The following is a 26485-nucleotide window of genomic DNA, read 5'->3' as shown; positions in this document are numbered from 1 at the left end:
GTTGAGACGCCATGAACTGTGTCAGCCATGTTGGTGCGGTCGTGTGGTCTCACGATGTCGACATGTGGTGCATTCTCCGACAAGTGACTGTCAAGAGACAAGGGTGGTGCAGCCTTGCCCGACAGATCGAACCGTGAGGACGCCATCGACCGACTTCTAGGTCAATTTAGTTTGATGGTGCGGCAGTTGCAGAGTGATAACATGAACAATATAGGAAGCAAGTAGCAATGTAAACATTTGTATTTTGTTCATGGAAGCAAACATCAGTTGGGTAACAAACTGTACATACATTGCTGTCAAATTAAAGCAACTTTTGTTCACGGAAGCAGATTCTTCATTGTACGGAATCACAAGTTTTGTATGGAAACATAATTTTGGTGCATGTAAAGTACTCCCTCCGGCCCGAATTAATGGGCGTGGCAGTGTTTTAACTTAATTTTACAAAAACCCCCTTACTAGTTTAAATTCATTTCAAAATAGGTCCAGACCGAAGGGTCTTCTTCTTCCTTGCGTCGGGGCACACGGCACGCTGCTGCCGTCGGCAGCTCCCCGGCGAGACGGAGTCCGCGCGGATCTGCTCGCAGTTGGGAGGCTCCCGCGGAGGAGTCGCGCTGGCCGCCTCTTCCCATTTCCCTGCCCAGGCCGGCCGCTTCACCTTTCCCTTCCCCTGACGGCACCTCCAGCATCGAGCACGGCCGCCGTCGGCCATCGAGCTCCGGCCTCCTCTTTCGCTCCGCCGTCGCTACGCCTCCGTCGGACGCACTCGCTGCCGCCCCGTCCGTGCCCATCGGCGCTGCCCCTTCCTCGCCCCTCTGTGCCGTGGTCCAGGACATCGCCCTCCTTGGACACGCCTTTGCCTCGGTGAGTCATTTGCTCAAGCATGGAGTCATTTGCCGTGTGTACGAATTGTAGGAATTGTAGTCATTTGCCCAGTTGAGCTTGTTGCCACCATAGACTGTAGAGGATTGCCTGCAGTTTACCATAGACTGTATTTGACTCCAGTTAAGCATAACTCAAATTGCCTGCAATTTATCATAAATCTGAACTTCTGAAGGAAATTTAGCTACACAGGCAATCTTGAACAGAGATATATTTAGCTACACAGGCAATCTTGAACAGAGATATATTTAGCTACACAGGCAATCTTGAACAGAGATATACACAATTGATGCCTGTATTAACGCCTGAATTGCAATGTACATCTGAATTTCCATTTATTAGTCATCTTGAACAGAGATATATTTCAGCAGTTTTAAGTTTTAAGTCTATGGCATTTGCAATTCATGAAAACACAGCCAACTATGGAGCTAAAACTGCATAGTTTGCAACCAGTGACACACAGATCAGATAGCAGGAACAAAATGGCAAGAAAAACTGCATCGTATGAGTGGGTCCAGATAGTTTCTTACAGCATCCTTCTTGGAGCAGACTTTTTGTGGGAAAACATACTCTGCAGTTGCTGAAGTGGAGTACTGTAGTATCTGCATTGAAACCTCTATTAGTACAACATGGTCGATCAGTTTAGGGATCAATAAGTAGATCGTGCATCTTCATGAACAATATGCAAAGGGTTAATAGTTCACCGAGTTCATGTCAGCTAGGGCCTGCCTGGCAATATTAAAGTCTGGAAGAGATATCTTGTTGGATATGACTAAAAATAGAGCTCACTCATCCTGAAGTGGAGTACTGTAGTATATGCAGTTGCTGAAGTGGAGTACTGTAGTATCTGAGAGGGGCAAGGAAAACATACTCTGCAGTGGGCATCGAAAAGAAGAAAAATGAATACTCAGCCCTTCTAGTGCTGGTTGGCTCCTGGTTGCTGGCGCAACTTGATAAATAAACAAGGAGTAGATGTCCTGGCAACATTACGAATTCACGTTCTCAGATTCAGGTGGCATAATGACCTTAACAGGAAGATACAACTACAGGTTATGCAGAACTGTTTGAGCATATTGAGAGTCGACATGAAAAATCATCCCCTTAAACAGCCCTTAAACAGCTAAGCTGGATGAACAATTTTAGACAGCCATTGACAGTATTAGCAAGACAGCACAAAAGGACTAAAGCTCTGAACAACTGGACATTGGCAGAATTTTCCATATGCTAGTCAGTTAAGCTAAAAACAATTTCATTGCCAACTCAATTTTCCATATTTTGTATGCAAATGGAAATGCAAGGAATAAACCTTCTAAAACATGTTGCTCGGCCTGGATCTCAATGTCAGACTAGAAGAGGAGGAGGATAGAGGACTGTACCTAGATCTCAACATCACACTACAAGATGAAGAAGAACATGTTGTGCTCCCAGACCATATTCCCGAAGAACAAGAAAATGAGGAAGAGGAAGAGGAAGAACATGTTGTGCACCCAGACATATTTCCCGAGGAAGAAGAAGAACAAGTTCCGCAGAGGCACCGTACAGATGTACCAGAGAGTCATAAATTCGCAACATATATTGCGTTGAAAGCTCTCAGCAACTATAAACCAATTGAGAAGGCTGATAAAGAACTTGTGGCTCAACTTTTGAAAACAAGTCTTAGAACCGTCGAAAAGGCATGGAAGAAGGCACTCGGTCAAGAGGCAGAAAATGAAGAACCTGATTTTTCAAACAAGCGAAAGGGCAGATGTGGTCGAAAGAGGAAAGCGCTTAATCTCTCTGAAAGGGTGCCTCAGGTTGCACTCAACAAAAGGGGTACATTGAGAGCGCTGGCAAGGTCCCTTGATATCCCTTATTCTACACTACAAAGACGGTTAACATGGGGCGAGTTAAGGCGCCACACCAGCAGCCTCAAGCCATTTCAATCTGTGGAAAACAAGATCAAACGGCTCAAGTTCTGCATTTCAATGGTTGATGAAACAACAACAACAACAACAACAACAACAAATGCAATGCCTTTGTTCAAAAAGATGGAGAACATAATTCACATAGACGAAAAATGGTTTGATATGACCAAAAGAAATCGAACGTACTACCTCCTTCCAGAAGAAGAAGATCCTGTGCGCACTATTCAAAACAAGAACAGTATTGGCAAAGTCATGTTCTTAACTGCGGTTGCGAAACCCAGACATGATGCGCAAGGAAATGTAACGTTCGATGGAAAGGTAGGAATATGGGCCTTTGTCACTGAAAGTGCAGCTAAATACAACTCCAAGAATAGGACAAAAGGCACCATGGAACTAAAGACAATCAATGTTACTAGAGATGTCATGCGGGAATATCTCTGTGAAAAAGTAATTCCAGCAATCGCAGAACTATGGCCCGACGATGGTCATGGGGAAACAATCTGGATACAACAAGACAATGCTAGAACGCATGTTCTGCCAGATGATCCCGCTTTTCTGGCTGCCGTTAAAGAATCAGGACTGGATATCAAGTTGACTTACCAACCTCCAAATTCACCTAACTTGAATGTCCTAGATCTTTGCTTTTTCAGTTCAATTCAGTCCCTAGCATTTGAGAGTGCACCAAACACTCTGAAAGAACTGATAGAATCTGTTGAACAAGCTTACGATGCTTACAAGGTGGATACACTTGAGAAAGTATTTATAACCTTGCAAACTGTCTTGCTGGAGGTTATGAAAGACGAAGGTGGAAACAAATACAAGCCACCCCACATGGGCAAGGACAAACTCAAAAAGGAGGGAAAGTTGTCTGATACACTAGAAGTTGACGACGAACTCTATCAAAAAACCTTGGAGCTGATAGCCAACTATGAGCAACAATGCACACTACAAAACCTGGCAGCATTGGCTCAACAAGAGGAGCAAGAGGAGAAGAAGATCAAAGGAAAAAAAACCAGCCAAAGCATCAAAGAGAAAATTCCCCCAAGTAATTGTCGATGATCACATAATTATCCCAGGAAACACATATGAGACATGGTTGAATGACCCATCAAGCCTTATCCGTCAATGGCGTCGAGTCGAGACACGGACAATTAACCTCATCCGGGAAACAAAAATAGGCGAATTCCAAGCTTCAATACAGGAGAAGCTCGGATAAGGAGGGCACAAACAAATGTAAAGTACAAGCATGGTATATTGCAAAAAAATGTAAAGGTGAAAGATGGTTGTAATTGTGTTGGCTGTAAAATATAAAGTAGAAGCATGGAGTATATAATTGGTCGACCAAGGATAAGCTCGGCTAAGGATAAGCTAGTCCTCCTAAAATAGCTAGCATGTAGTACTGTAAGAGCTTGTTTAGTACATTGAACAAGGTGAAAGATGGCTGAAACAAGGTGGCGTATATAATTATGTTTGCTGTAATTGTTTGAACATTATGCAATGTAAAGGTCAGGGGACTTCCCAACAACTTCCTCACTAACAATTGAACCCTTTTCCCAACCACTTGTGTGCGAATGAATCAATAAAGCCATAGTTTGGCACCAGTTCTCGTTGTCATTCATAGCAAGTACTCCTAGATGTGATGAACACTGTTTGCATGAACTCAGTTTGCAACTGAAGTTGCAGTCACTGTAAATGAACACTGTCAAATGCTGAAAAAGCCTTACTCCAGTGTCGCTGCCCGTACCTGAAGGCGTGGAGCTCGTGCTGAGGAAGGCGTCGGAAGAGGAGCGAGCCGCAGCGGCGGGAGCGGAGGTTGTGGGTGTGCTGCGCGGCGACGGCGTGGGATTTCTTGTGGTCGGGCTCCGGGTCGTCGTGGAGCAGGACGGCGTGGAAGGAGGAGCAGTTCCGGACGGTGGGGGAGCGGAGGAGCGAGGAGGGGGTGCGCGTGAGCTTGCTGGCGGCCCCGGGCCCGTGGGCGTCCATTCCCCGCCGCCTGGCGCCGCCGTCGCCGCGTAGGAGACGCCGAGCCGCAGCGGCGGGAGCCGGGGGTCGTCGGGGTCGGTGGATTCGCCACCGTCCCTCGCGGCAGCGGCGGAGCGGGCCGCGAGGACGCCGTCCCGAAGCGCGAAGCCGTGCCCGGCAGGGAACTCCATGACGCCGCTGCCCTCCACGCCAGTCGTCGCCGAGCACCGCCGCCGAAGCCGGCAAAATCAGAAGCTTGGGGCAAAATCAGAAGCCCGCAGAACACTAGAAACGGGATGTGTTTCCTAAGGAAGCAAGCTGAATAATGTGGGAACCCTTTTTTGCTAAACTAATTTGCTTCCATGGAATCTGTAATTAGTTTCCTTTTTCCCCATGTGTTTCCTAAGAAAAAGCTGAATAATGTAGGAACCCTTTTGAGAACCAACCTGAGGTTGGGTGGTTAGGAGGGTGGTTGTACCCCAGCCCACCAGAGTTCAAATCCCAGGTTTGACATCTGTGTGTCTCATAAAGGCGGAATATTCATTCAGTGGGAGGCGACGTTCCCGTCGACAGCGAGACGCCTGTGGTGACTTCGTCAATTTCAAGATCCAATCCGCCGGCTCAGTCTTCCGGAGATGCTCATAGGGGTAGGGGTGTGCGTGTGTGCGTTCATAGGGATGAGTGTATGCGCGTGTATGTGAACGTCTGCGTTTGTACTGTGTTTCTCAAAAAAAAATGTAGGAACCCTTTTTTGCTAAAAATTTTTTTGCTTCCATGCAATCGGTAATTAGTTTCCTTTTTTTTGTACGATGTGTTTCCTAAGGAAAAGCTGAATAATGTAGGATAATTTTTTGCTAAAATAATTTGCTTCCATGGAATCGGTAATGACTATCCTTTTTCTTTTGAGATGCTGATACTTTTCTAACAGTAAGATTTAAATGTGACGTCATTTGCGGAAGTAGTTAGTGGTCAATTAGTGCAAATCCTACGTACTATTCCCAGGAATCACGAAGAGGATGGCGCTGGGTCTGGTTGGAAATCCTTCGGCCAGGCTGCTTCTAATCCTACGGCGGAAGGCTGGTCCGATGTGAAGCAGATATCGGACGGAGTGCGGACGATGTACGCCCGAGCTGGGTTGCTCTCGTAATCGCTAAGCGACTTGTGTGGCCTAGGTGAATGCAGGAGCAATTAATGAGTCTGTATTTCTATTGTTGGAAATGGAGTAAAGATTGCATTACCGGTCCACGTCTGTGTACGAATTCTGTACTAATTTAATAAATATGGTTGGCTGGTAGTACATGTTTGAGGCAGTCCAACCTGTACCGGTTATAACTTGAATTTCATATTTGGCACATCATGGTCCGCGGTTTACTGGTTTAGTGTGAGGGGGATGTGATTAGATTTGTTTCATTTAAAAGGCAGCCCATCATGTGCCATGGTGTGCAGTGCTTCTTCCAACAACGGTAAGAAAAAAATGTAAAGCTTTATACTCTTGTGCCTTTAAATTCAAGAAATAAGATTGTCTAGCAGTGAGCAGAATACATACCAGTTCACTTATAAAAACTTATCAAGTGCCTTAAATAAACTGGAGTTTGCATATACCACTACTGGATTTAGAGAAAAATATATACATTGTCAAGGGATCGATTGCATAATTGGCCTAATCATGCATGGGAAGTTCATCGATGTTAGCAGCTTGCAGGTGATCTTCGGCCAAACTGTATGTGTTCCCTTGCAGTACTTGGTGTTGTATCGTTTGTCAGTGGTTATTAACATTATCCTTTGTGATATATCGTAACTAATTAGTTTGGTGGTTCACAGCAAAACACCTATGGTACATTTTTTATTTTGAAACATGGGCAAATTTTGTTTTGTCTCATTCCAGGTGTTTGGCAAGAAAATAAAAAGCCTAATACAACTGGCATACTCTACCGGCAATTTTTAGCGTCGGCGATTATCCAAAACTATTTAGCGTCTGTAAAGGCCACGGGTAGGTCATCCATGCTTCACCAAGTGGTCGACCCTCTAAACTATATTGAAAATTGCAAGCCAAGAAAATAATTTAATTTAGGTGATCAATTTTTTGAAACTATCTTTCTCATTGTGGTGGATGGGGCGACTAAGGGCATCTCCAATGCGGCCACCCAAATAGAGGACACTTTGTGTGTCCTATTTTGACCGGATGGGTGGCCACGGGAACGGGCGGATGGGAGGTGGCGCCTAACAGGCTATTTGGGTAACACACTACGTCCAACGCGGTGGCCACCCATTTGGGCAATGCTGCCCAAGCTTCTTTTTTTGAAACATGGCCGTTTGGGTATACAAACTATTTAAAGAATATAGCAAAATAATAGCAAATAATTTCATAGTTCAAACACAGATCAAAGTAGCATCAAAAGGACACGAAATACGACATAGTTCAAGAACACACAAACAAACAATAATGAAAAGTTGAGTTTGAACTCAATTTGTGAGGTCTATGATCTCTTTTTTCCTTTTCTCAAACCAAACTCTCTTTGTTGGTGCCATTGCGGTCAAGTCGGCCGTCATGATCAAGTTCTACTCGGAGATGCGTTTGAGCTCAACTTCTTTCTCTTGAGCTCCACCTCCTTAGCCCTTGACTTTGCATTGGCCTCATACATGTCAAGCTTCTTCTTCTGAACATCATAGCAGTTTTTCATGGCCTCTTCCTTCTCCCGACGCTTCCTCTCCTCCCTCTTGTTCGTTGACATCTCCTTTTCGGCATACAAGTCCTTTAAGGTTCCGACCAAATGCATGGCCGAAGCATCACACTTCATGTCCGCCTTGGTTGACTTGTGGCCTCTTTGCCGGCTTGCCCGAGAAGTGTTGCTTGTGCACGGTACGCCACCATCAAGATCAATCACGGTGGCCTCTTTGGCATTCTTGTTATTGATCAAGCTTGCCATGTAGGCCTCATACCCCTTATCAAACTTTGGGGGTACCTCAGAGCTCCTTCCAATAACGAGGCAATGTATTGCCTTCATTCACCTCTTTGAAGTACTCCAAAGCTTGCCATGCATGATTACATTTGATGGGACATATGAGGCAAGGTAAAAGCATATGCATACAACACCATGAAGGTGTTGAGATGGAGGAACATACCAAATCCTTGATGCCGATGCCGCTAACGGGACGCCGCCTGGCGTGGTCGTGTGTAGGGCCTAGTCGTGTGCTGCCTGGAACTTGTTGCACTCCGCTTGAATGGTCGCCCACCTCTTTTTGCTGGACAATTCATTGCGCTCACTGTCGAATCGGTGCTCCCCGAACCAGCGGTGCTCAGAAGTAGTCATGGATGCGCCTCCAGAATACGCCCCATTTTGCTTCGTGCCTTGGATTCGATCTTGTCCAATTGCCAACCACGCCGTGCATATCATCTTGTCCTCAAGCTCAGTGTAGTTGCCGGTCCGTTTGCTCACCCGACGTCCTTGGGCTTGGGAGGTAGCGGCATTGGTGAGCTCGTTCGCAAAGAACGACTCCTCCTCAATGTCCATGCCACCTTAGCCGGCTTGGATAATGTCCTCCATCTCCTCATGGTGGTACGACTCCTCCGTTACCTTGGGAACCAGGTGGGTTGGTGGAGGTGGCATCGTGGCCGGGATGGAGGTCGGGATCATTGGCGCGTAGTTCATGGGTGTGAAATACACCGAAGGAACCTGCACCATGTGCGCCGACTGCATAGATGTCGGGCCAAACTCGCCTGGCATTTCATCAAACAGGGTGCGGGCAACGGTCATCGCTGCATCGGGCATGGGTTGTGGGGTCTTCAAGTGCATCACCGACACGCGGTTGAGGTCAAGGGACCCCGACGACGGCCCCGTCATGGACTTGCCGACCTCCAATGTCCCATCCCGTATCGGGTACACGTACTGCTCCGGCGCCATCAGATGGTCGTACGCAACGGGTGCGTACCCGGACGGTCGCGCGGTTGATCTCGGAGGCAGTGGCCGGGTGATGGATGACCCAGAGCTACCCGCCGAAACAGTGCCGGCGTCCGTCGTGACCAGCTACGCGAGCATGTTCTGGCCGTAGAGCATGAGGGCGTGTTCTTCCATGGCCTCCACCTTGGCCTCCGTTTAGAGGACTTGGAGATGCACGGCCTCCCTCAGAGATGCCTCCGCGGCGGCATCTCTCTTCAGTTGCTCCCCGGCTCTTCTCCGGTCGTCGTGCTTCTTGTTCTCCACGGCCCTTTGCTCCGCGCTGAGCTCGACCTTGGGCTTCTTGGTCGCCATCGGAGGCGCCACGACCCTTGCGGGAGGGGCTTCCACGTCAGTAGTGGCCTCGGCGGAAGGGGCCTTGGTGGCGGGAGAAGCTACGACGGTGGGAGGGGCCTCGGTGGCGGGATAAGCTATGGTGGCAGCAGTTTCATCGTCGGCCATCTCTCTAGGTTTTGGGAGTGGAGTGGAGTGGTGTGGGTTGGGAGCCTGACCTGGGGGTCGGGGGGAGTCCCGAGGGGAAGACACGTGACGCCTCGTTGGCCGTCCGCGGCAACACAAAGTAGGTCCAGATTTGTATCGGCTTTGGGTCGTGTTAGACACCACGGCGGTCCTTTTTGGGTTTAAATCGGTGTGTTGGGCCACGATTTTGTCCGGCTAGATCTATCCAGACCCACGCGGGCGTGAAGGGTGGCCATGTTGGAGATGGCCCAAGAATCTGGCAAAAAACCACCAAGGTTGGCAGCTAAATGTTTAATCATGCTTGGTAAATATGAAACAAATGTTATGGTAATGCTTTGCAAACTAAAAATTTCATGTATTGAGGGCCAAGGTTTTTCACAAAATAAGATGCGCAAATAATGGATTTATCACTGAGAGGAGTTCAACAAAATATATGATCAGGAATATTATTGTTATAGCTTTGTTTTCAAGAAGACAAAAATCAAGCGGCAAGTTATTTTTAACTCGTACAAAACGCTTTGACCTGTTGAACTCGCCAACTAACGAGTGTGAGAAGATATGTTAGAAGACTCATACATGATCGAGCAACCAAACCGCGTCAACCTCATCTAGTTACAACGTCGCACTGTAGGCTTTTGGGTTTGCTTGGAGTACGATGCAAATGACTGAGGTGGTTGGGTTGTCCGTGCTCTGTATTGGCTCATTGGTTTACACAAAATTATACAGCAAGAGATATGACGTCAGTTAAAGCAGTGGATGGCCCGATGTTCAATGGATAAAAGGATCACGCCAGCTCGGGCTTACTTCAGAGTTTCCGATATCGGACGCCGATTCCTACCAGTGCTCTTATTGTTTTGCCCGCAAGACCAAGACTCCAAGACCAAGAGTTGGCACCGAAAACCCCACCCGCCGCACTCCCGCACAGGACAGGGCCTCCTCGCCGACTCGCGCGCACCATCGTCCTCGCCGTCCGCGCAGCCAGCGGCGGCCTGCCTCCCTCGACGTCCGCCCCGACCCCTATCCGCCGTCGCGTGCGAAGATGCTCGACATCGTTCCGCACGGACCGGGACAAGCACGGCGACCCCGAGCTTGTCCGCAACTCGCAACGCAGCCGCTTCGAGCCCGTCGAGCTCGTCGACGAGGTGATCGCCCTCGACTTGGCGTGGCGCCAGAGTAAGATATCCTCTCGCGCGCGACCTCCCCAAAGCCCTCGGGATCCGCGCGCGGCCCCTGACTCCCAGGATTGGTTTTGGCTGCAGGGCAGGTGGATGTCGACAAGATCAGCCGGGAGCTCAACAAGACCAACAAGGAGATCGGCAAGCTCAAGGCCGTAAGTTCCGCCTACATTTGCTTTGATTTAGTCCTGCATCTTCTGGGAGCTCTCGATTTGCATGTGACGGACTGACGGTGGGCATGTCGCTTTGCAGGAAAACCAGGATGCGACGGCGCTGATACAGAGCACGGAAGAGATTAAGGGCAGGTTGGCCGCCATGAAAACGGAGGTGCAGGAGGCCAAGACCACCCTCGATGCCAAGCTCGCCACCATTGGCAACATCGTCCATGAATCTGTTCCCGTCAGCAAAGACGAGGTATGTTGAAAGTGCAGACATTGCAGTTCGTGGTCAGTGGTTCTACAGATAAACCAACGGAATATTGGTTTGATTGGTATAACTTTGTGAAAGATATGAGTTCTTGTAGAAAAATTTGTTTTTTGAACTACTAGCGACAATTTAACCTCGTCTAGCTCTCCTGTTTCTGCTGCCACAGTTTCTACTGCAATGTAGGATACTATAGTAATACAAGAAACATCACTACGTTATGTCTTAGTTAGGTTGAATTTGCCTGATTGCTTATTCTGGATGGTTAATTCACTAAGTCCAGTGATACAGATGTAAACTGTGCCTGCTTTGCTTCACAGAACATATGTGAAAGCACCTCAAGTGCTCTAATAGTTCTTTCTCACAGGCAAACAATGTGATTGTGCGGACATGGGGAGAGAGAAGACTAGAGGCGAACTTGAAGAATCACGTGGATCTTTGCATAATGCTTGACATTGTATCTTTGGAGAAAGGTATATGCTCAAAAACAATCCTCCGTTGGTTGAATAACCTTTCTCGTTATGCTTGGATTAGCTTCGTTCAAGTTTGATTCAAAGTTGAAATGCATTCTCTTTTCATTTGCCTGCCGGCTATTGTTATAATAAATTACTTCTTTTGCTGTTCTGGTTGTCATTCTAGAATGGCCTTCTCTGATTTTGTTATGTCTCTCTGTAACACAACAACCTTTGTTCGGAACTTGGAGAATAGCAACCTATAAATATAGGTCGTCTTTAATGGACTTTTAAATAATCATCATGGTTCTAAATTTTTTATGAGCGTATGCGCACAATGCTGGGGCATGCTTTGCTTCATAGCTGTTTTGGCGATTTGTCTTATGTTAGACACTTGACTATACAGAGTAGTATTCTGTGTATTTGACTGAAATTTCTTGTTTTAACAGAGTCGTGGTATCAGCAACTATTTTTTTTTTTTTTTCAGCTAGCTCTTTTGTGTTTTTTGTATTAGCAAGTTGGCTTCAGTGTCTGTTGCTGATTTGTTCTCAGCATCTGGTAGGTCAGATCTTATTTGCTCTATTATCTTTTATCTTTACTCCTACAAATATTGGAGTTGGTGGTGATAGTTTGTCTACTAAGCGGTATTAGCTCTTATAAATATGCAATTGCGAAAGAATATTGTTGCCCTGCAAAGACTTTGGCCTTGTGTATATGAGTATGAGACTTGAGACAGTAGTGTCGACAGGCAGTAGGGCAAGCTCCCAGATTGACGGACAGTTGTTGGGCCAGTGCGAGCTTTCCCACCCCCTGCATCAAAAGTAACTTCCTTGGTGTGTGTGTGGTTCCATGCCAGCTTTGTTTCCATAGAATTGAGATTGATGTGCCACATGATAGGATTTATATTATTACTAGATCCGTAGAAACACTTGGATATCTAGCTAGTCATAAGAAAAAAAACCCACTTGCAGTTCAAGCTAGCTGTTTACATTGAGAAATATACATGTATACTCCCTTCGTCCCCAGTATGTGCCCTATAAATGTAGTAAAGAAGTCAATGCTTTGTAAGTTTGAGCAAGTGTATATACATAAATACGAAAAATTATGATGCCAAATCAATATCACTAGATCCGCCATAAGATATGTTTTCATAATGTATTTACTCAATATTTTAGTTGTTGATATTCATTTCAATATATTTGTTCAAGCTTAGAAATCATTGACACCATAAGATATGTTTTCATAATGTATTTACTCAATATTTTAGTTGTTGATAGTCATTTCAATATATTTGTTCAAACTTAGAAGTCATTTCAATATATGTATTGAGGGACGGAGGGAGTAGAAGGCAATGTTAAGAGCTGGAGGAAAGACACACCTGCTTAAATTCTGAATCTTTTATACTCTTGCCATGTTGTTTGTTTCTATATATATCCTAGCGAGTACTGCTTTTGATTAATCTACAGTCTTTGCTGCCCATATTTTTTCTTCCTTTTCCTTGATATAATTGATAGAGGACAGTGCTAAATTTTCGTCCTTCATAGATGCTTAACAAAGTTGGTAAATCAACTTGTTACATATATAGGATGGGATTGATAGATCGTTTATCCGTGAATTCCTCTGCACCGTCGTATGGAATCCCAGATCATCAAATTTACCACCAGAATAGCGGCAACCTTTTTATGTTTGCATGTATATTTAAACTTAGTAACCTTCTCTTTTTCCCCATGATAGCACAAGCTCCCTGGAGTTATTTGATATGTGGAACCCATGGTTATTTCCATATTCTGTTGCCCTACTAAGTTTAAGGTACCATCAACCCACTCAATGTTTGCAGGTGCTGATGTAGCTGGTGGAAGAGGTTACTTCTTGAAGGGCGACGGTGTTCTCCTGAACCAGGCGTTGATAAATTTTGGGCTAGCATTCCTGAGAAGAAGAGGCTTCACACCAATGCAACCTCCCTTTTTCATGAGAAAGGAAATCATGGGCAAATGTGCCCAGTTGGCCCAGTTTGACGAGGAGCTCTACAAGGTAAGTCCAAAGATCACCCCTTCTTGCATATTGTGATGTTGAGCAGCTGTACTTTCATTTGTTTGTGTATTGGAATATTAGGCCATGTTCCAATGCTTTCTCAGGGCATGTTAACATATTCTCTTGTTCTCTGTTTGCCATTGTGTGTTACGAATTACCCAGTTTCATTAAATTAGCATTCTGTTATACAGACCAGTAATTGTTCTCAGATTAAGGTGTTTATATTGTGACTACTGTTAGTACACTGGCTATCTGTTTTGGTTTGAACTAATGACACTCAACAGTATAATTTGATCCAACATATTTACATATGTCATAATATGCTCATGACCATTATTTTCATTTGGCAGGTAACAGGTGATGGTGAGGATAAGTATCTCATAGCTACATCTGAGCAACCGCTATGTGCTTATCATCTAGCTGATCGAATTTATCCTGGTGATTTACCGATTAGGTGAGCAATGCATAACTTTAGGTAGCTTGTTTTTTGTCAGTATGAACTAGTAAGTTGATAAAAAACTTTGCCCATTTAGATATTCTGGGTTTTCTACCTGCTTCCGGAAAGAAGCTGGTTCACATGGGAGGGACACAGCTGGCATCTTCAGAGTCCATCAATTTGAAAAGATCGAACAGTTCTGTGTCACAAGTCCAAATGACAATGAATCATGGGAAATGCATGAGGAGATGATAAAAAATTCAGAAGATTTTTATAAGGAGGTACCTCCCAAAGCTTTGCAAACCTTAACACCATGTTTTTATGCTTGACTATGTGTTCCTTACATGTCTAAAAATTTGTATAAATGTTCATCTTACAGATTGGCCTACCATATCAAGTAGTTTCGATTGTCTCTGGTGCTCTTAATGATGCTGCAGCTAAAAAGTATGATTTGGAAGCATGGTTCCCTGCGTCAAAAACCTTCAGAGAATTGGTGTCCTGTTCAAATTGCACAGATTATCAGGCAAGGAGACTTGGAATAGGCTATGGCCAGAAAAAGGTAGGATATTGTTTAAAATGGATACTGCTAGATGACAACACTCTGATTTACTTGCCTAATGTCGATCAAAGTCTGATCAGTTGTCACCACTTATGTTTGTACAAATCACAGAATGATAAGCAATCAAAGCAGTTTGTTCACATGTTGAATTCTACCCTGACTGCAACTGAGAGGACCCTTTGCTGTATTCTGGAGAACTATCAGAAGGAGGATGGTGTTGAAGTGCCAAAGGTACTGCAACCATACATGGATGGAATAGATTTCCTTCCTTTCAAGCGGCCTCTTGGTAGCAAACAAGCTAGTGACGCCAAACCCAACAAGTCTAAACCTAAGGTATGTTTGTCCCTCTGATTTTCCAGTTTCCCAAGACAACATGTTAAATCAACCATCTGAGCGTTATTCCGTCCTCTACTGGCAGGGAAATGCAGCTTGAGCTGTAAGAGGCGTGAACTGAAACTTATCTGCATCCGGGAGATAATGATGCGTCCGTTTATTAATTTGTGGGGCGTTGTTTGTAGCATGATTGTCATGTTACGGTTTTGGTACCCCAGTTTTGGATGTTTTGGTTACAAAATATTGCAATCCAGGAAGTTACCACAAAGTATATTACTAGTATATTTTATAATGTATATACTATGATTGTCAAATTTACGACCTAGGGATGTGTGTAAGCCTGTGAAGTAGGACGGAGGGAGTATATTGATTGATTTGTCAATTGTCAATTACACCAATTAATATTTTTGTTCTTCATCCATATGTTTAGTTTTCATATCAGGATGTTGTCTCGCGTTTTATGGATAAGATTGTTCATGGCAGTGACCTAAAATGTGATTATCTGAGGCCATATTTTAAGGTACTCGTATCACTCTTTTCTGTTGATTACTCAATACTTTGTTTGACATTTTATTGGAACTTGCTCGTTCAAGCCTTTTCCGGTATTGGGCTTTGACACGGGAATTTAACCGATGCCAACTAGTACCCTCTCACTCATCATGATATGTATTTCTGAGGAACGGACTTGCCTAAGCGACTTCAAGATTTGGGCTGAGCCATTCAAAAAAAAGTATTGGAACGAAGAGAAATCCTTCTCTATACAAACAACTTATGTTCTTGATATTGATTGAGAGATAAGAATAGAAGTTTTGCGACTCCTTCTAAGCGAAGAAAGGCGGCTAGTTTTGGAATAATCTGAATTGACTTGTCAAAAAATAATTACATTTATTTAATGTGAAAATTTTGGATTAATTAATGTACTTTCATGTATCGGAGATTGGATGTTATGTATTCGTGACAATACAGCACAAGACAAATCAACGGCGTGCATTGCATGCATACAATTGCGTATAGTTCTCAGAAATCAGGGAAGAACAGGCAGCAAGATTTGTACACAAAGATGTCCTGATCTGACCCCCGGCAGCTTGATCGTTCGAGTAGCTTGGTAGCTACTGGTCATGCATTCCTCTGTATCTGTTAATCTGTCATCCTGAGCTGAGCAAGCATGGTGTCCGAGAGTGAGGTCGAGTCAGTACAGGGGACAAGCACGCATGCAAGCTGAAACTACGGCCCGGGCGACATCGGCTGGCAAGGTGACGTCCCGTCTCCATCACACCTCACATCAAGGGATCACGGTCCTCCTCCTCTCCGGCCAACTGTCTCCGGCAGCCTCGTCTGTCGTATCGCCGTCGTCCTGCCGGACACCGCCAGGAATCGGGGGCGCTGGTCCGCCGCCTCGAGGAGCGTGCTGCTGTGGCTGCCGCGCCTGCTGGAGCATGTGGACGACGTCGCGCATGGTGGGCCGCTCCACGCTCTGCTCCTGCACGCACAGCAGCCCCACCAGCAGCACCTGCGCCGCCTCCCACGCCGGCACGTCGCCGCGCAGCCGAGGGTCCAGGATCCCGGCCACGCCGGCGTGGTCGACGCCGACGCGGGCGCGCACCCACTGCACCAGGTCCGTGCCGCCCTCCTCGCCGAGGTGCGGGCCCACCGGCCGCTGCCCAGTCACCAGCTCCAGCACCACCACCCCGAAGCTGTACACGTCGCTCTTCTCGTCCACCTTCAGCGTGTACGCGTACTCTGCATATATTGCCATACGTTTTCTCGTCAGCACTGAACTCATAGCAAATTTACATGTATTCAGATTAAGTAGACGCTGCGTACATGGAGAGCATGCTAGCTACAGCGGATGGAGTAGTCGGTGTTTATCGGTACTTGTGTGTTCTTTTTAGATTCGAAAGCAAATTTATCAAAGATTCAAAGCTAGCCATGTACTGTCATCGGCCGGCCGGTCACACATCTGTTAGGATCAGTCCACAAAGTAAATTTAAAGTGTAGCTAGCTAAAGCATAACTAAAGTTGATCTTTGTGAGTAAAGCACATTGGGACTCGGATGATCGATTCCTTTTGATCTGCACGCATGCATGCTGGTAATTTCTAGGTGATTAACATATGCATACATGAAGATACGCATGTGTAAGATCACGATCGTTAGCAAGCATGCATATATGCATGATGCCTGTCGTCGATGTACACGACAACGGATGATGATTATAAGGACGTGCCTAATTCTCCGTTGATCTAGAATTAAGTTAATTATTGGTAAGATGATATTATTTAATTTTAAGTGCAACTTATGTGCTTCTAGAAAACATTGTCCGCAATTGCAAACCCATGCGCAATTAAAACTTCATGTGCAATTATGGGGTGCGCAGAAATAAGAATGCAAATCCAATAGTCATGGAGTCGTCTAGTTTTAACTTAATTCTCGATCAACTTAGAACTACTATCAAAACACTATACATAAATAAGGACTCCTTGTATTCACAGGGTAGAATATAGGCAAGAATAGAGAACCTAAATTGGTATGCCATGTCTATTTAAATCCTATGAAAATATAAAATTCCTTTAATTGTCGTGCAGATGTTTTCCATAAAGTCTAACCTAATGCTATTTTCCTTACACTACAAGATTCTTCTGAGATTATTTCCTGTAAAATATAGCTTGTGTATCAAAGTTCTTCTGAATTAAAAAATTCATAGATTTTAATTCTACATAAATTGTTTAAAAATTCCCGGAATGAAATCAAATAAATACTATTGTTAGTAGCTGTCATCGGACTCATGTTCAGTGGATTCACACAAAAAAAAGCCTCATGTCTAGTGTGATCAAAACAGAAAAGGTAATTTCTCCAAAGAATTCATGCATGTATGCACTAGTAGTATTTTAATTTTTGAAGGCCGAGGTGGACATGGCATGCAGAGGAGCTCTTCGTTTGAGGGATACAGTCGCGAGTAGGTCTAGTCATCGTCAGATCTTTCTTTCCTTGTCTCTTTCCTCACATATCGCCATGAAGGGTTGCATCAAAAGAATTTCGACCAACATACCAGACCACAGCATGCAAAAGAGACAGAAAAAGAATGATTGGTCTATGTAAGATACAGTCTACCTAGTATCTGACCCTGGCTGCAGTCATGCCAACGCGAGCGTATCTATTACTATGAGATGAAAGCAAAAAAAAAAAAAAAAAAGCTACTATACGAGATGGGACGTTTTGAATGTGCATGCAGCACACGAAACGATCATCGTACATTCGTACGTGCACGCCTAAAGATTAGTTGCGGTTTTGTGTCACGAGGGAAATTTAACTGTGAAGTGAGCATTGGTGTTGTGCATGTTCATCGTGACAGTGACACAGATCGAACATTAGAGAATCGACGTACCTGGCGCGATGTATCCGTACGATCCGGCGATGGCGGACATGCACTCTGACGCGGCGCCGTTCCCGCCGTGGCGCAGGTACTTGGCGAGCCCGAAGTCGGCGACGTGCGCCTCCATGGCGGCGTCGAGGAGGATGTTGTTGGACTTGACGTCCCGGTGCAGGATCGGCGGCGAGCAGTCGTGGTGCAGGTAGCACAGCCCCATCGCCGCCTCCGTCGCCACCCGCACCCGCGTCGCCCACGTCATCGTCCTGGCCTCGCCGTCGCCGCCGTGCAACATATCCCCTAGGCTGCCGTTCACCATGTACTCGTACACCAGCAGGTTGCTCCTCCTGCTCTTGCCCCTGCCCTTGCCGCCTGCGTCGGAGCAGCAGAAGGCCAGCAGCCGCACGATGTGCCGGTGCCGGATCTTGCCCAGCGTCCGCACCTCCGCCGAAAACCCGCCGTCGTCGTCGTCGCCGTCCACGCCCGCCGCGATCCGCTTCACCGCCACGACCTCCCCGCCGGGCATCGTCCCGCGGTACACCACCCCGGCGCCGCCGCGCCCCACCACGCTGTTCTCCTTCACGCACCCCACCACGTCGCTCCACCCGAACGACACCTTCTGGAACGCCGTCATCCGCCACCCGCCGCTCGCCTGCCTCAGCCGCCTCCTCTGCATCGCCGACCGCGTCGTCGCCACCGCAGCCGCCGCGAACGCCACCGAGCACGCCAGCAGCCCCAGCGCCGCCGCGAGCTTCAGCCGCGCGCCCCATACGGATGACACCTTCGTTGCCGCCTCACCGCCACCGCCGTCCGGCCAGAGCTGTGGGCCAGACGTTGTCAGGTCGCAGGGGCTGGACGCGTCCATCCCGCACAGCCGCGGGTTGCCAGCGAAAGACGTGGCGTTGAGGTAGGCGAACTGCCCGTCCCGCGGCACGCGGCCGGACAAGTCGTTGTGGGAGAAGTCGGCCACGGTGAGGCTCTTCATCCCGCCCATCTCCGGTGGGACGGCGCCGTCGAGCCGGTTCCAGGACACGTTCAGGTAGTTGAGCACCTTAATCCGAGCCAGCGCCACGCCCGGGACGGCGCCGGAGAGCTGGTTCGCGCTCAGGTCCAGGTATGTCAGCGACACGCACTCGCCGATCTCGTCCGGGACCGAGCCGGTGAGGTTGTTGCCGCTCATGTCCAGCTTCAGCAGCCGCTTCAGCTGGCCAAACTGTTTTGGGATCACGCCGGCCAGACGGTTGCCGCCGAGGAGGAGCGTCTGCAGCGACGTGAAGCTGCCGATGGACGCTGGCAGCGAGCCGTTGAACCTGTTGCTCGACAGGTTCAGCAACGACAGAACGTTACTTTTGTTCGTCATCGCCGTGGCTGGTGCGGGCGAAGGAATGTGGCCGGTGAGGTAGTTGCTCTGCAGCTCGACGGTGGTGAGCGAAGGCAGGTAGAGGAAGCCGCGTGGGAGTTCGCCGGTGAGGTAGTTCTGTCCAAGGCGCACCCGCGTGAGCGTCGTGCACGCGCCGAGTCCGTCCGGTATTGCGCCGAAGAGGAAGTTGTCGAGGAGGATGAGGATCTGGAGCTGCCCCCGCGCGCACAGCCACCGCGGCACCTCGCCCGTCAACCGGTTCGTCGAAAGGTCCACCTCCCGGAGCGGCGCCGCACGGCCGAGCGCCGCCGGGATGGCGCCCGTGAAGTTGTTCTGCCACAGCTTGAGCACCTCGAGGTGCTCGAGCTCGCCGAGGAACCCCGGGACGCTGCCCCGGAAGCGGTTGATGAACATGTTGACCAGCCTGAGCTCCCGCAGCGCGGCGAGCTCCGGCGGGACTTCCCCCGTGAGCGCGTTGTTGGAGACGTCGAGGAAGCGTAGCGCGGTGAGGTTGCCGAGCTCCTGTGGGATGGTGCCATTGAGCTGGTTCGTCTGCAGGTACAGCGTGTCGAGCCTCGCGAGGCTGCCCAGCGCCGGCGGGATCCCGCCGGTCAGGCCGCAATTTGCGAGGTCGAGGTGGACGAGGTTTGCGAGGCGCCCGAGCGCGGGCGGGATGCCACCGTCGAACTGGTTGAAGTAGCCGAGGAAGAGCTGTTTCAGCGCGGCGAGGCGGCTGAGCTCGGGCGGGATGGCGCCGGTGAGGCTGTTGCCAGCGAGTGACAGGAACTCGACGGCCTGTAACCGGCCGAAAGTGGTGCCGGGAATAATGCCGGAGAAGAAGTTGCCGCCGAGGTCGAGGTGGACGAGCGTCTCGTACGGCAGTGTCCGGGGGAGCGGGCCGGCGAAGTCGTTGTCGTAGAGGTCGAGCACGCGGAGGGAGGACATGGCGGCGAGGTCGAGTCGCTGAAGTGTGCCGTTGAACTGGTTGTTGGAGAGGTTGACGTAGCGGAGGTTGTGGAGAGCGGCGAGGGACGTGGGCAGCTCGCCGGAGATGGAGTTGGAGGAGAGGTCGAGGTGTCGGAGGGCGGTCAGGCCGGCGATGGCCGGGGAGAGCGCGCCAGAGAGGTTGTGGGCGGAGAGGTCGAGCGACACGACGGCGCTGCGGTTGTCGCAGGCGACGGCTGGCCAGGAGCGGCATAGCGCAGCGTGGTTGGCGAGCGTCCATGTGGCGTGTAGAGCTGGCGGCGGAGGAGAGAATGAGTTCTTGATGGCGACGAGGCTGGCAGCCTGCTGCTCCAAGTCCAAAGCCATGGCGAGGTGATGGAGACAGAGCAATGTGAGCAGCAAGGAGAGGACGTGAGCCGCCATTGGGTCGATCGAGGTAGCTAGCTAGTTAGTTGAGTGAGCGAGTGGGGAATTTGGAAGGGATGATGCCTTCTCTGCTCTGCCCTGCAACAATGATGATGATTTGGAGTACTTCACTAGCTTGCTCCATGGATGGATGGAAGGAAGCTTTTGCTTTTGCTTTTGCCTTTGGCTTCGATCGGAGAGAGTCACGGTCGATGTAACGATGGCTTTCTCTTCTTTTGGAGACGAAAGCGAAATACATCGAGTGCTCTGGTCTCTGCTCTGTTCTGCTCTGCTCTGGGAATGTTGTGGCCTCAGTCTCGATCCCTTTCCCTCGGAATCGAAAATGGAATTGAAAACCTGGAAACGAATATGAAAATGGAAATCATTGGATATGAATACAGAACGGATACGTAGCGGATACGTTACGAAAACGGATATTTGCCACAACACAATACGGCATAATACCTTGATTTGTAGACTGAAAGACACACATAAATAAAATAATAATAAGACAAGATATATCACTTAACTTCGACAAGCAGCAATTCAACATAAAGTAACACACATAGTTTAACGGTTGCATGCACACGTAATTATACAAAGTGATTAAGGTTAGAGTAATTAGAGGACTTGATACATGACCAAGCTCAGTTTCATGTGTAAATGTAGGCCTACTAAATGCACGGGCCTCTCTAGGTTATATTTTCGGAAACTTTCCGTATTTATTTTTCCGGAATTTCCTCTGCCGTTTCCCTTTCCGTCGGAAAGGACTCCCTCGTTTTCTTTTTCGTTTCCGTTTACGATTTTATCGTTTCCATTTCTTTTCCTCCAAATGCCGCTTCTTTTTCCGTATTTGGCCATCCATTTCCTTTTTCTTCGGAAACAGACGGAAAGTTTCCCTTCCATTTTCAATCCTAGCCGCAGAAGACTTCATAGTACAACTGTTGAGTAAAGAAATTGAACCGTGTATTTTTTCGTTAAAAAAGGGCACCTTTTAGTGCTTCGCGCTAGTTCCTTGTATGTTTTATTTTTAATATGGTCATGTTGCAACTAATGATTAGAACGAATCACAAAGTAAATCAAATGGTGTAGCTGAGCACGAACCTAGCAAATCTCTTTTCTAGTCCTTTTATGCATAGACAAAGACAACATGGTTGAAAACATTGTTGAGACAAAATGAATAAATTTTCATTCAACATTTCTAGCCATATTTTGACGGTGAATAGCAGGTGCTCTGCTTATGCATTGAAGAAGAGGGAACAAAAGTTTTACAGGGAGAAGGCTGATTGAAAAGAGCAGCGACACCTAGAAACTGAACATGAACAAAAAACCCACACTTGCCACAGACGGCGACTAACTAACAGGCAAAAACTCTCCATGTACCCTACTTAACTCAAGAAGCTCCAGGTCTGATCTGATCAAGCTTGCAACAGCCGGGGCAGATTTCTAGCCATATGATGGTGATCTCATGGTCTCGGAATGGTGCTTCAAACTTCATACTCGTACACTACCTATATTAGTTAAGAAAATTGAAACTTCCGACCCAACACACTTGTTAGTGGTTATCTGAAACATTCTTCATTGTTATTCAGTCCTTCTAAAAAACAATCACACATGGAACATCTTATCTCATCGGTTGTGATGGCATGGATGCAACCGCCGTAGATCCATTTGTCAACCCGCTTCTAGTGTGGAAGACACGATCTTGACTCCACCGCATCGGCAGCTCAATACCACACGCCATTTAGGAAATGTAAATTTGTTTATTTTCTAATAATAATACTCCCTCCGTTTCTAGATATAAACTATATAGTTTTTAAGAAAAAGTCTAGAATATAAGGTGTATTTCATTGCGATAATTATATGTACAATATTTTTAGAAATTTGATTACGTTTTCTTATCTTATGCAAAGTTTTCTATTAGCTCATGATAATTGCCTAGGGTTAATCCCCTCCAAACATGGTGTAATTTTTCTAAAATTTGCATTATTTAATTTCCGTGCCAGAAACTATATGGCTTATAATTAGGAAAGGGGGGAGTACTAATTAATGGAAACTAACAAAATTTCAATTCACGTTTTATTGTGGAAGCAAACCTTTAGTACCCTGACATAGCTAGTTGGCATGTCTATGTGGAAATACATGAGATTTTGCATTCACCAATTGATCTACTAGATGTAGTTTCATTTAGGGGACGAAGCGGTGTTGGCCAGAAAGGATGTTGCAATGGATGATCATAGGTTTCGTATCTTTTTTAATGTTCTCCTTAAAGAAAGATATGAAGGGGAAGACAAAATCAATATTTTCTTCCACAAAGACATTATTTTCACTATCAACCAACATATAGTGCAAAACAACAAAAATAAAACGACACTATGTTTGGGCAAACTATAGCCTATAGATCATGCCGTTTGAGGGGCAGGTCCAGCTTCTAGTTGAATTGTTTTACCGGCCGCACTAAATTGTAAAATAAATATGATAATCAAGACTATGCTAATAGTTTCTTAGGGTTCGAAGCACATAAAGCGATAGTTTAGTCATTCGTGAATTTCAATGTTGGGACGCATATGTACTAACTAGTTGAGTTTGCTTTTTAAAACTTCTTATGAAAAATTGTAGAATGAGAAACCATCGATATATTTGTTGTGGGCCATTGAATTTGAAGGAATTTATGAAAATATATGTGCTCGATACCAAGTAATCAATATGTGGGTATGCATGTTTCTCCGAGCTCTTGAAATTTAGCACGAACTTGCAAATAAAAAATGATTTTGTTGGTTGAGACTTGCATGGATATTTGTAATCACGGCAATCACTCTATGAAGATCTATGATGAGGGTTGTCTTGTGACATTAGAGCATGATGACTAGCCTTGAGGAACAGTATTGGTATTGTTTACTAATATTTGAACAAGGAACAAACTTATTCACAAATTTGAAAATCAAATATGTGAAGGAAATATTTCTAAGAAACCAGAACTATTTAAAACAACTTATAAAATGAAGATTTGGAAGAAAAAATCCACAAAGTAAATATATTTTAAAATAACTAGAAATTTTATATAAATTACATGTTTTTATAAAATTAAAATTTAAAATGATATCTTATTAGAGTGAGGAAGTATGTGGTGAACCTATAGAATCAATTTACTAACTATTGAAAGTAAAAAAAATGAAGGTTTTGATGTGCCGCCCCTCCTTTAGAATTTGTGGCTATGTCTTACATTTACACTACTTTTTTTACTTCTTTACATCTTATTCTCTCTAAACTAATAGTTTTTTTCTAATACAAATTACCACATAATTCTAACAATATTTTACATTGTATCTAATAAAATTTAATACGTAATTGCAATGGTAATATTAAATATCAAATATTATTTTCTACAACTCAAATATCTACCATACAGAATACACCAATGATGAAGAGTAACTATATTTAAAAAAAAAAAAAATGGCCATGCAGGGTTGCATCAAAAGAAGTGTTCCATTTAAATGTAAACAAATGAAAGCATACAAGATGGAAAAATCACCTCCATCCACTGAATAACGTGTGCCATTAAATATATTACGATTTTTTATATTTCTTTTATATTTTAGTATTTATAAATATCACACTAGAGAGTTCTAATATGCATGAATCTAAAACATGTTTTTCCTAAAGGCCGAAAAAATAAGATTGTGTTGATTGGATGCAATTAACAGAATTCCATGGAGTTTATGAGGTGTACACGTGAGAAAAAACACATAACATTTCTCACCTCTCCTTTTACTCTCGCGACCATGACTTGGGAGGTGATCCGAGTCCTACCATGATTATATGTATTTGATTTTCGTTCTTGAGTCTGATCATGGTACATTTATTATGAGACTAAATAGACTAAATTATGTGAAATAGATGAAGTGAGTGATAAAAAAGGTTTAAACCCTTGCTTTGTTGGATTTTTTTTTTGGATCACATCGCTAAGGGTAGAAAGATAGTGATCTCGCTATTATTGTGTGAGAAAATTTGTTTTAAAAGCATGTCAAATAACTTTTAAAAATTCAAAATCTATCCAAATAAAAAACCTCGACGCAGAACCTTTTGATGGAAGTGATTTTTCACTCAAACATATTATTTCCTACCAAGGATTTCAGGTAGCTATTGTAGGAGACTCTTTTTTTGTTTGATGAAACCTACAACATGTGTATTATATTACTTCAAGTTTATAAGATAGAAGTTTTCCTACATGTAATAGAATACCTATAATGTTCCATGACAAGTAAATCATGCAAACCCTTTTTTTCCTACGGCTCTTGCCCCCACATACTTCTGTTGAACAGAGTCCACATAGCTTCATCATGATCATCTTGTTTGTCCACATCCTTCAAATGTGATGGAATCCTAGATGAATTAGGGCCATGAATAACATGGCCATGATTGCGATATACGATGTGTGAGTCGAACACATTATATAATCCAAAAATGGATAAGCCCACGTACAATGCTTGCCATATGGAATGTAGTCGAATAATGGGTAAAACATTAAAAGATCTCTTCTTGGTTATATATTTGAAATTTTATGAAGAAGCTATCTGAATTTCAATGTTTTTCTTCTTCTGGGATTATTATACAACAAGTTGAAGGACTATCTGTCACGTATTCGCAATCTTGTTTCCAGCCACACGCATGCCCCATGTTGGTTTGTTTAGCATTTGAGTGTCCCCTTGGGGTTCTGGAACAACTTTTCGGTTTGTGTTAATCATTTCCTAATCTACCTCCATATCATATTCTTTCAGGGTTTTCCATAGTAGAATTATTCATCACGAACGAAATTCATTTCCCTAATCAAATTCATATAGTGATTCACATCCATTTTATCTGAAGTTGTGGTTTTAGCTCAAGCAGTCCTATACTACCAGCTACTCCAAGCCATTGTCACTACAAAAGACCAGCCAGCATGCTTCGTCATCTCCTGCATACTGTTTGACAAGCTGAAGCACTGCAACTGGCGCATTGTTCAATCCCATCAGCATGGAGAGAGGAGCTATGTTTATGTCAAGATGATTCATGCTGATTTGGTAAGGTTCCATGATAATATGTATGGGTGGGGTGAGGCAAGAGCCACATTTTGCAGCATTCACACAGTCTTCGCTCTTGAGCCAGACCCCATGGATGCTTACCCAGTGGTGCAATGACTGTACGACTTGATATATGTTTTATGATCAGTTTGCTGCTGTCATGGAACTGTGATGTGGAGCTACCTTTCTTATGGTTTCTAGGCTTTTGGTTTCAACATGTATTATGGAGCTTACCTTAGGACTTTCGCATGCGTTTGGCTGTTGACCTGTAATGTTTGTGGTTGGTTGTCTAATCTACTTGGCACAATCACATTGCAAAGGCAAATGTTCCTTTTCTCTTTAATTGTTATTATGATTTATGTGTTATAACCAGGCAAGAATATGCAATCTTGGTTCTCTGACCGATATATATGTACATACAACTTTTGTTCACATAATAACACTTACACGGGAAAAGAGTAGCTTTCTCTGTTGGACAAACACCAAACCACAAAAGGGTAACAACACAATATCCAAACTAGGTACGACACCTGTTGAGCATACATGACTTTTGGCGTAAAATCACATTAACCAACACTAGCATCATCTTGTTCTTTGCAAGGTGCTATGCTTATCAGTCTAATCCCAATACACCACCTACTTCAGGTGGCACGATGATGTCAAGTGCAGGCTCACCAGTACCAACTCTCTTGCATCAGGCTCCATTGAAGGTACGCCACTGCTGCAAAGAGACACCATTAGCAATGCAAGCTGAAGGTGTTCTTATCCTCATATCAGGATC

The 26485-nt window shown here is 45.5% G+C and overlaps 3 protein-coding genes across 8 annotated transcripts; 1 reads left to right on the top strand and 2 right to left on the bottom strand.

Annotated features, from left to right (window-relative positions):
- Positions 1 to 272: 272 nt before the first annotated feature.
- On the bottom strand, positions 273 to 5122 carry LOC127305890 (uncharacterized). Of its 6 annotated transcripts, none has more exons than XR_007854212.2 (4): positions 4528 to 5119; positions 1584 to 1856; positions 1410 to 1481; positions 273 to 986 (listed from the first exon to the last, which is right to left on the bottom strand). XR_007854212.2 is itself a non-coding variant. In XM_051336484.2 (4 exons), exons 1-4 carry the CDS (start codon positions 4934 to 4936, stop codon positions 867 to 869), a joined length of 690 nt encoding a protein of 229 aa, XP_051192444.1. In that variant the 5' UTR covers positions 4937 to 5122; the 3' UTR covers positions 273 to 866. The 6 variants fall into 6 exon arrangements, 2 of the variants coding, with proteins under 2 accessions (XP_051192444.1, XP_051192445.1); XR_007854213.2 differs by having other exon boundaries at positions 273 to 969; XR_011747738.1 differs by lacking the exon at positions 4528 to 5119 and adding an exon at positions 2256 to 2390 and having other exon boundaries at positions 1751 to 1856.
- A 5303-nt stretch (positions 5123 to 10425) lies between these two features.
- LOC127309970 (serine--tRNA ligase, cytoplasmic) lies at positions 10426 to 14977 on the top strand. Its single transcript, XM_051340677.2, has 9 exons — positions 10426 to 10490; positions 10588 to 10749; positions 11126 to 11231; positions 13048 to 13241; positions 13592 to 13695; positions 13775 to 13958; positions 14057 to 14236; positions 14348 to 14569; positions 14655 to 14977. Exons 2-9 carry the CDS (start codon positions 10651 to 10653, stop codon positions 14667 to 14669), a joined length of 1104 nt encoding a protein of 367 aa, XP_051196637.2. The 5' UTR covers positions 10426 to 10490; positions 10588 to 10650; the 3' UTR covers positions 14670 to 14977.
- A 562-nt stretch (positions 14978 to 15539) lies between these two features.
- On the bottom strand, positions 15540 to 20904 carry LOC127305889 (uncharacterized). The gene is made up of 2 exons (XM_051336483.2): positions 17953 to 20904; positions 15540 to 16309 (listed from the first exon to the last, which is right to left on the bottom strand). The coding sequence occupies exons 1-2, from the start codon at positions 20660 to 20662 to the stop codon at positions 15852 to 15854; spliced, it is 3168 nt and encodes a 1055-aa protein (XP_051192443.1). The 5' UTR covers positions 20663 to 20904; the 3' UTR covers positions 15540 to 15851.
- Positions 20905 to 26485: the final 5581 nt, after the last annotated feature.

The sequence above is a fragment of the Lolium perenne genome, chromosome 6, assembly GCF_019359855.2.
Source record: "Lolium perenne isolate Kyuss_39 chromosome 6, Kyuss_2.0, whole genome shotgun sequence".
Classification (NCBI taxonomy): domain Eukaryota; kingdom Viridiplantae; phylum Streptophyta; class Magnoliopsida; order Poales; family Poaceae; genus Lolium; species Lolium perenne.
The sequence above is the reverse complement of the archived record's forward strand: the minus strand, read 5'-3'. Positions and strand labels throughout refer to the sequence as shown.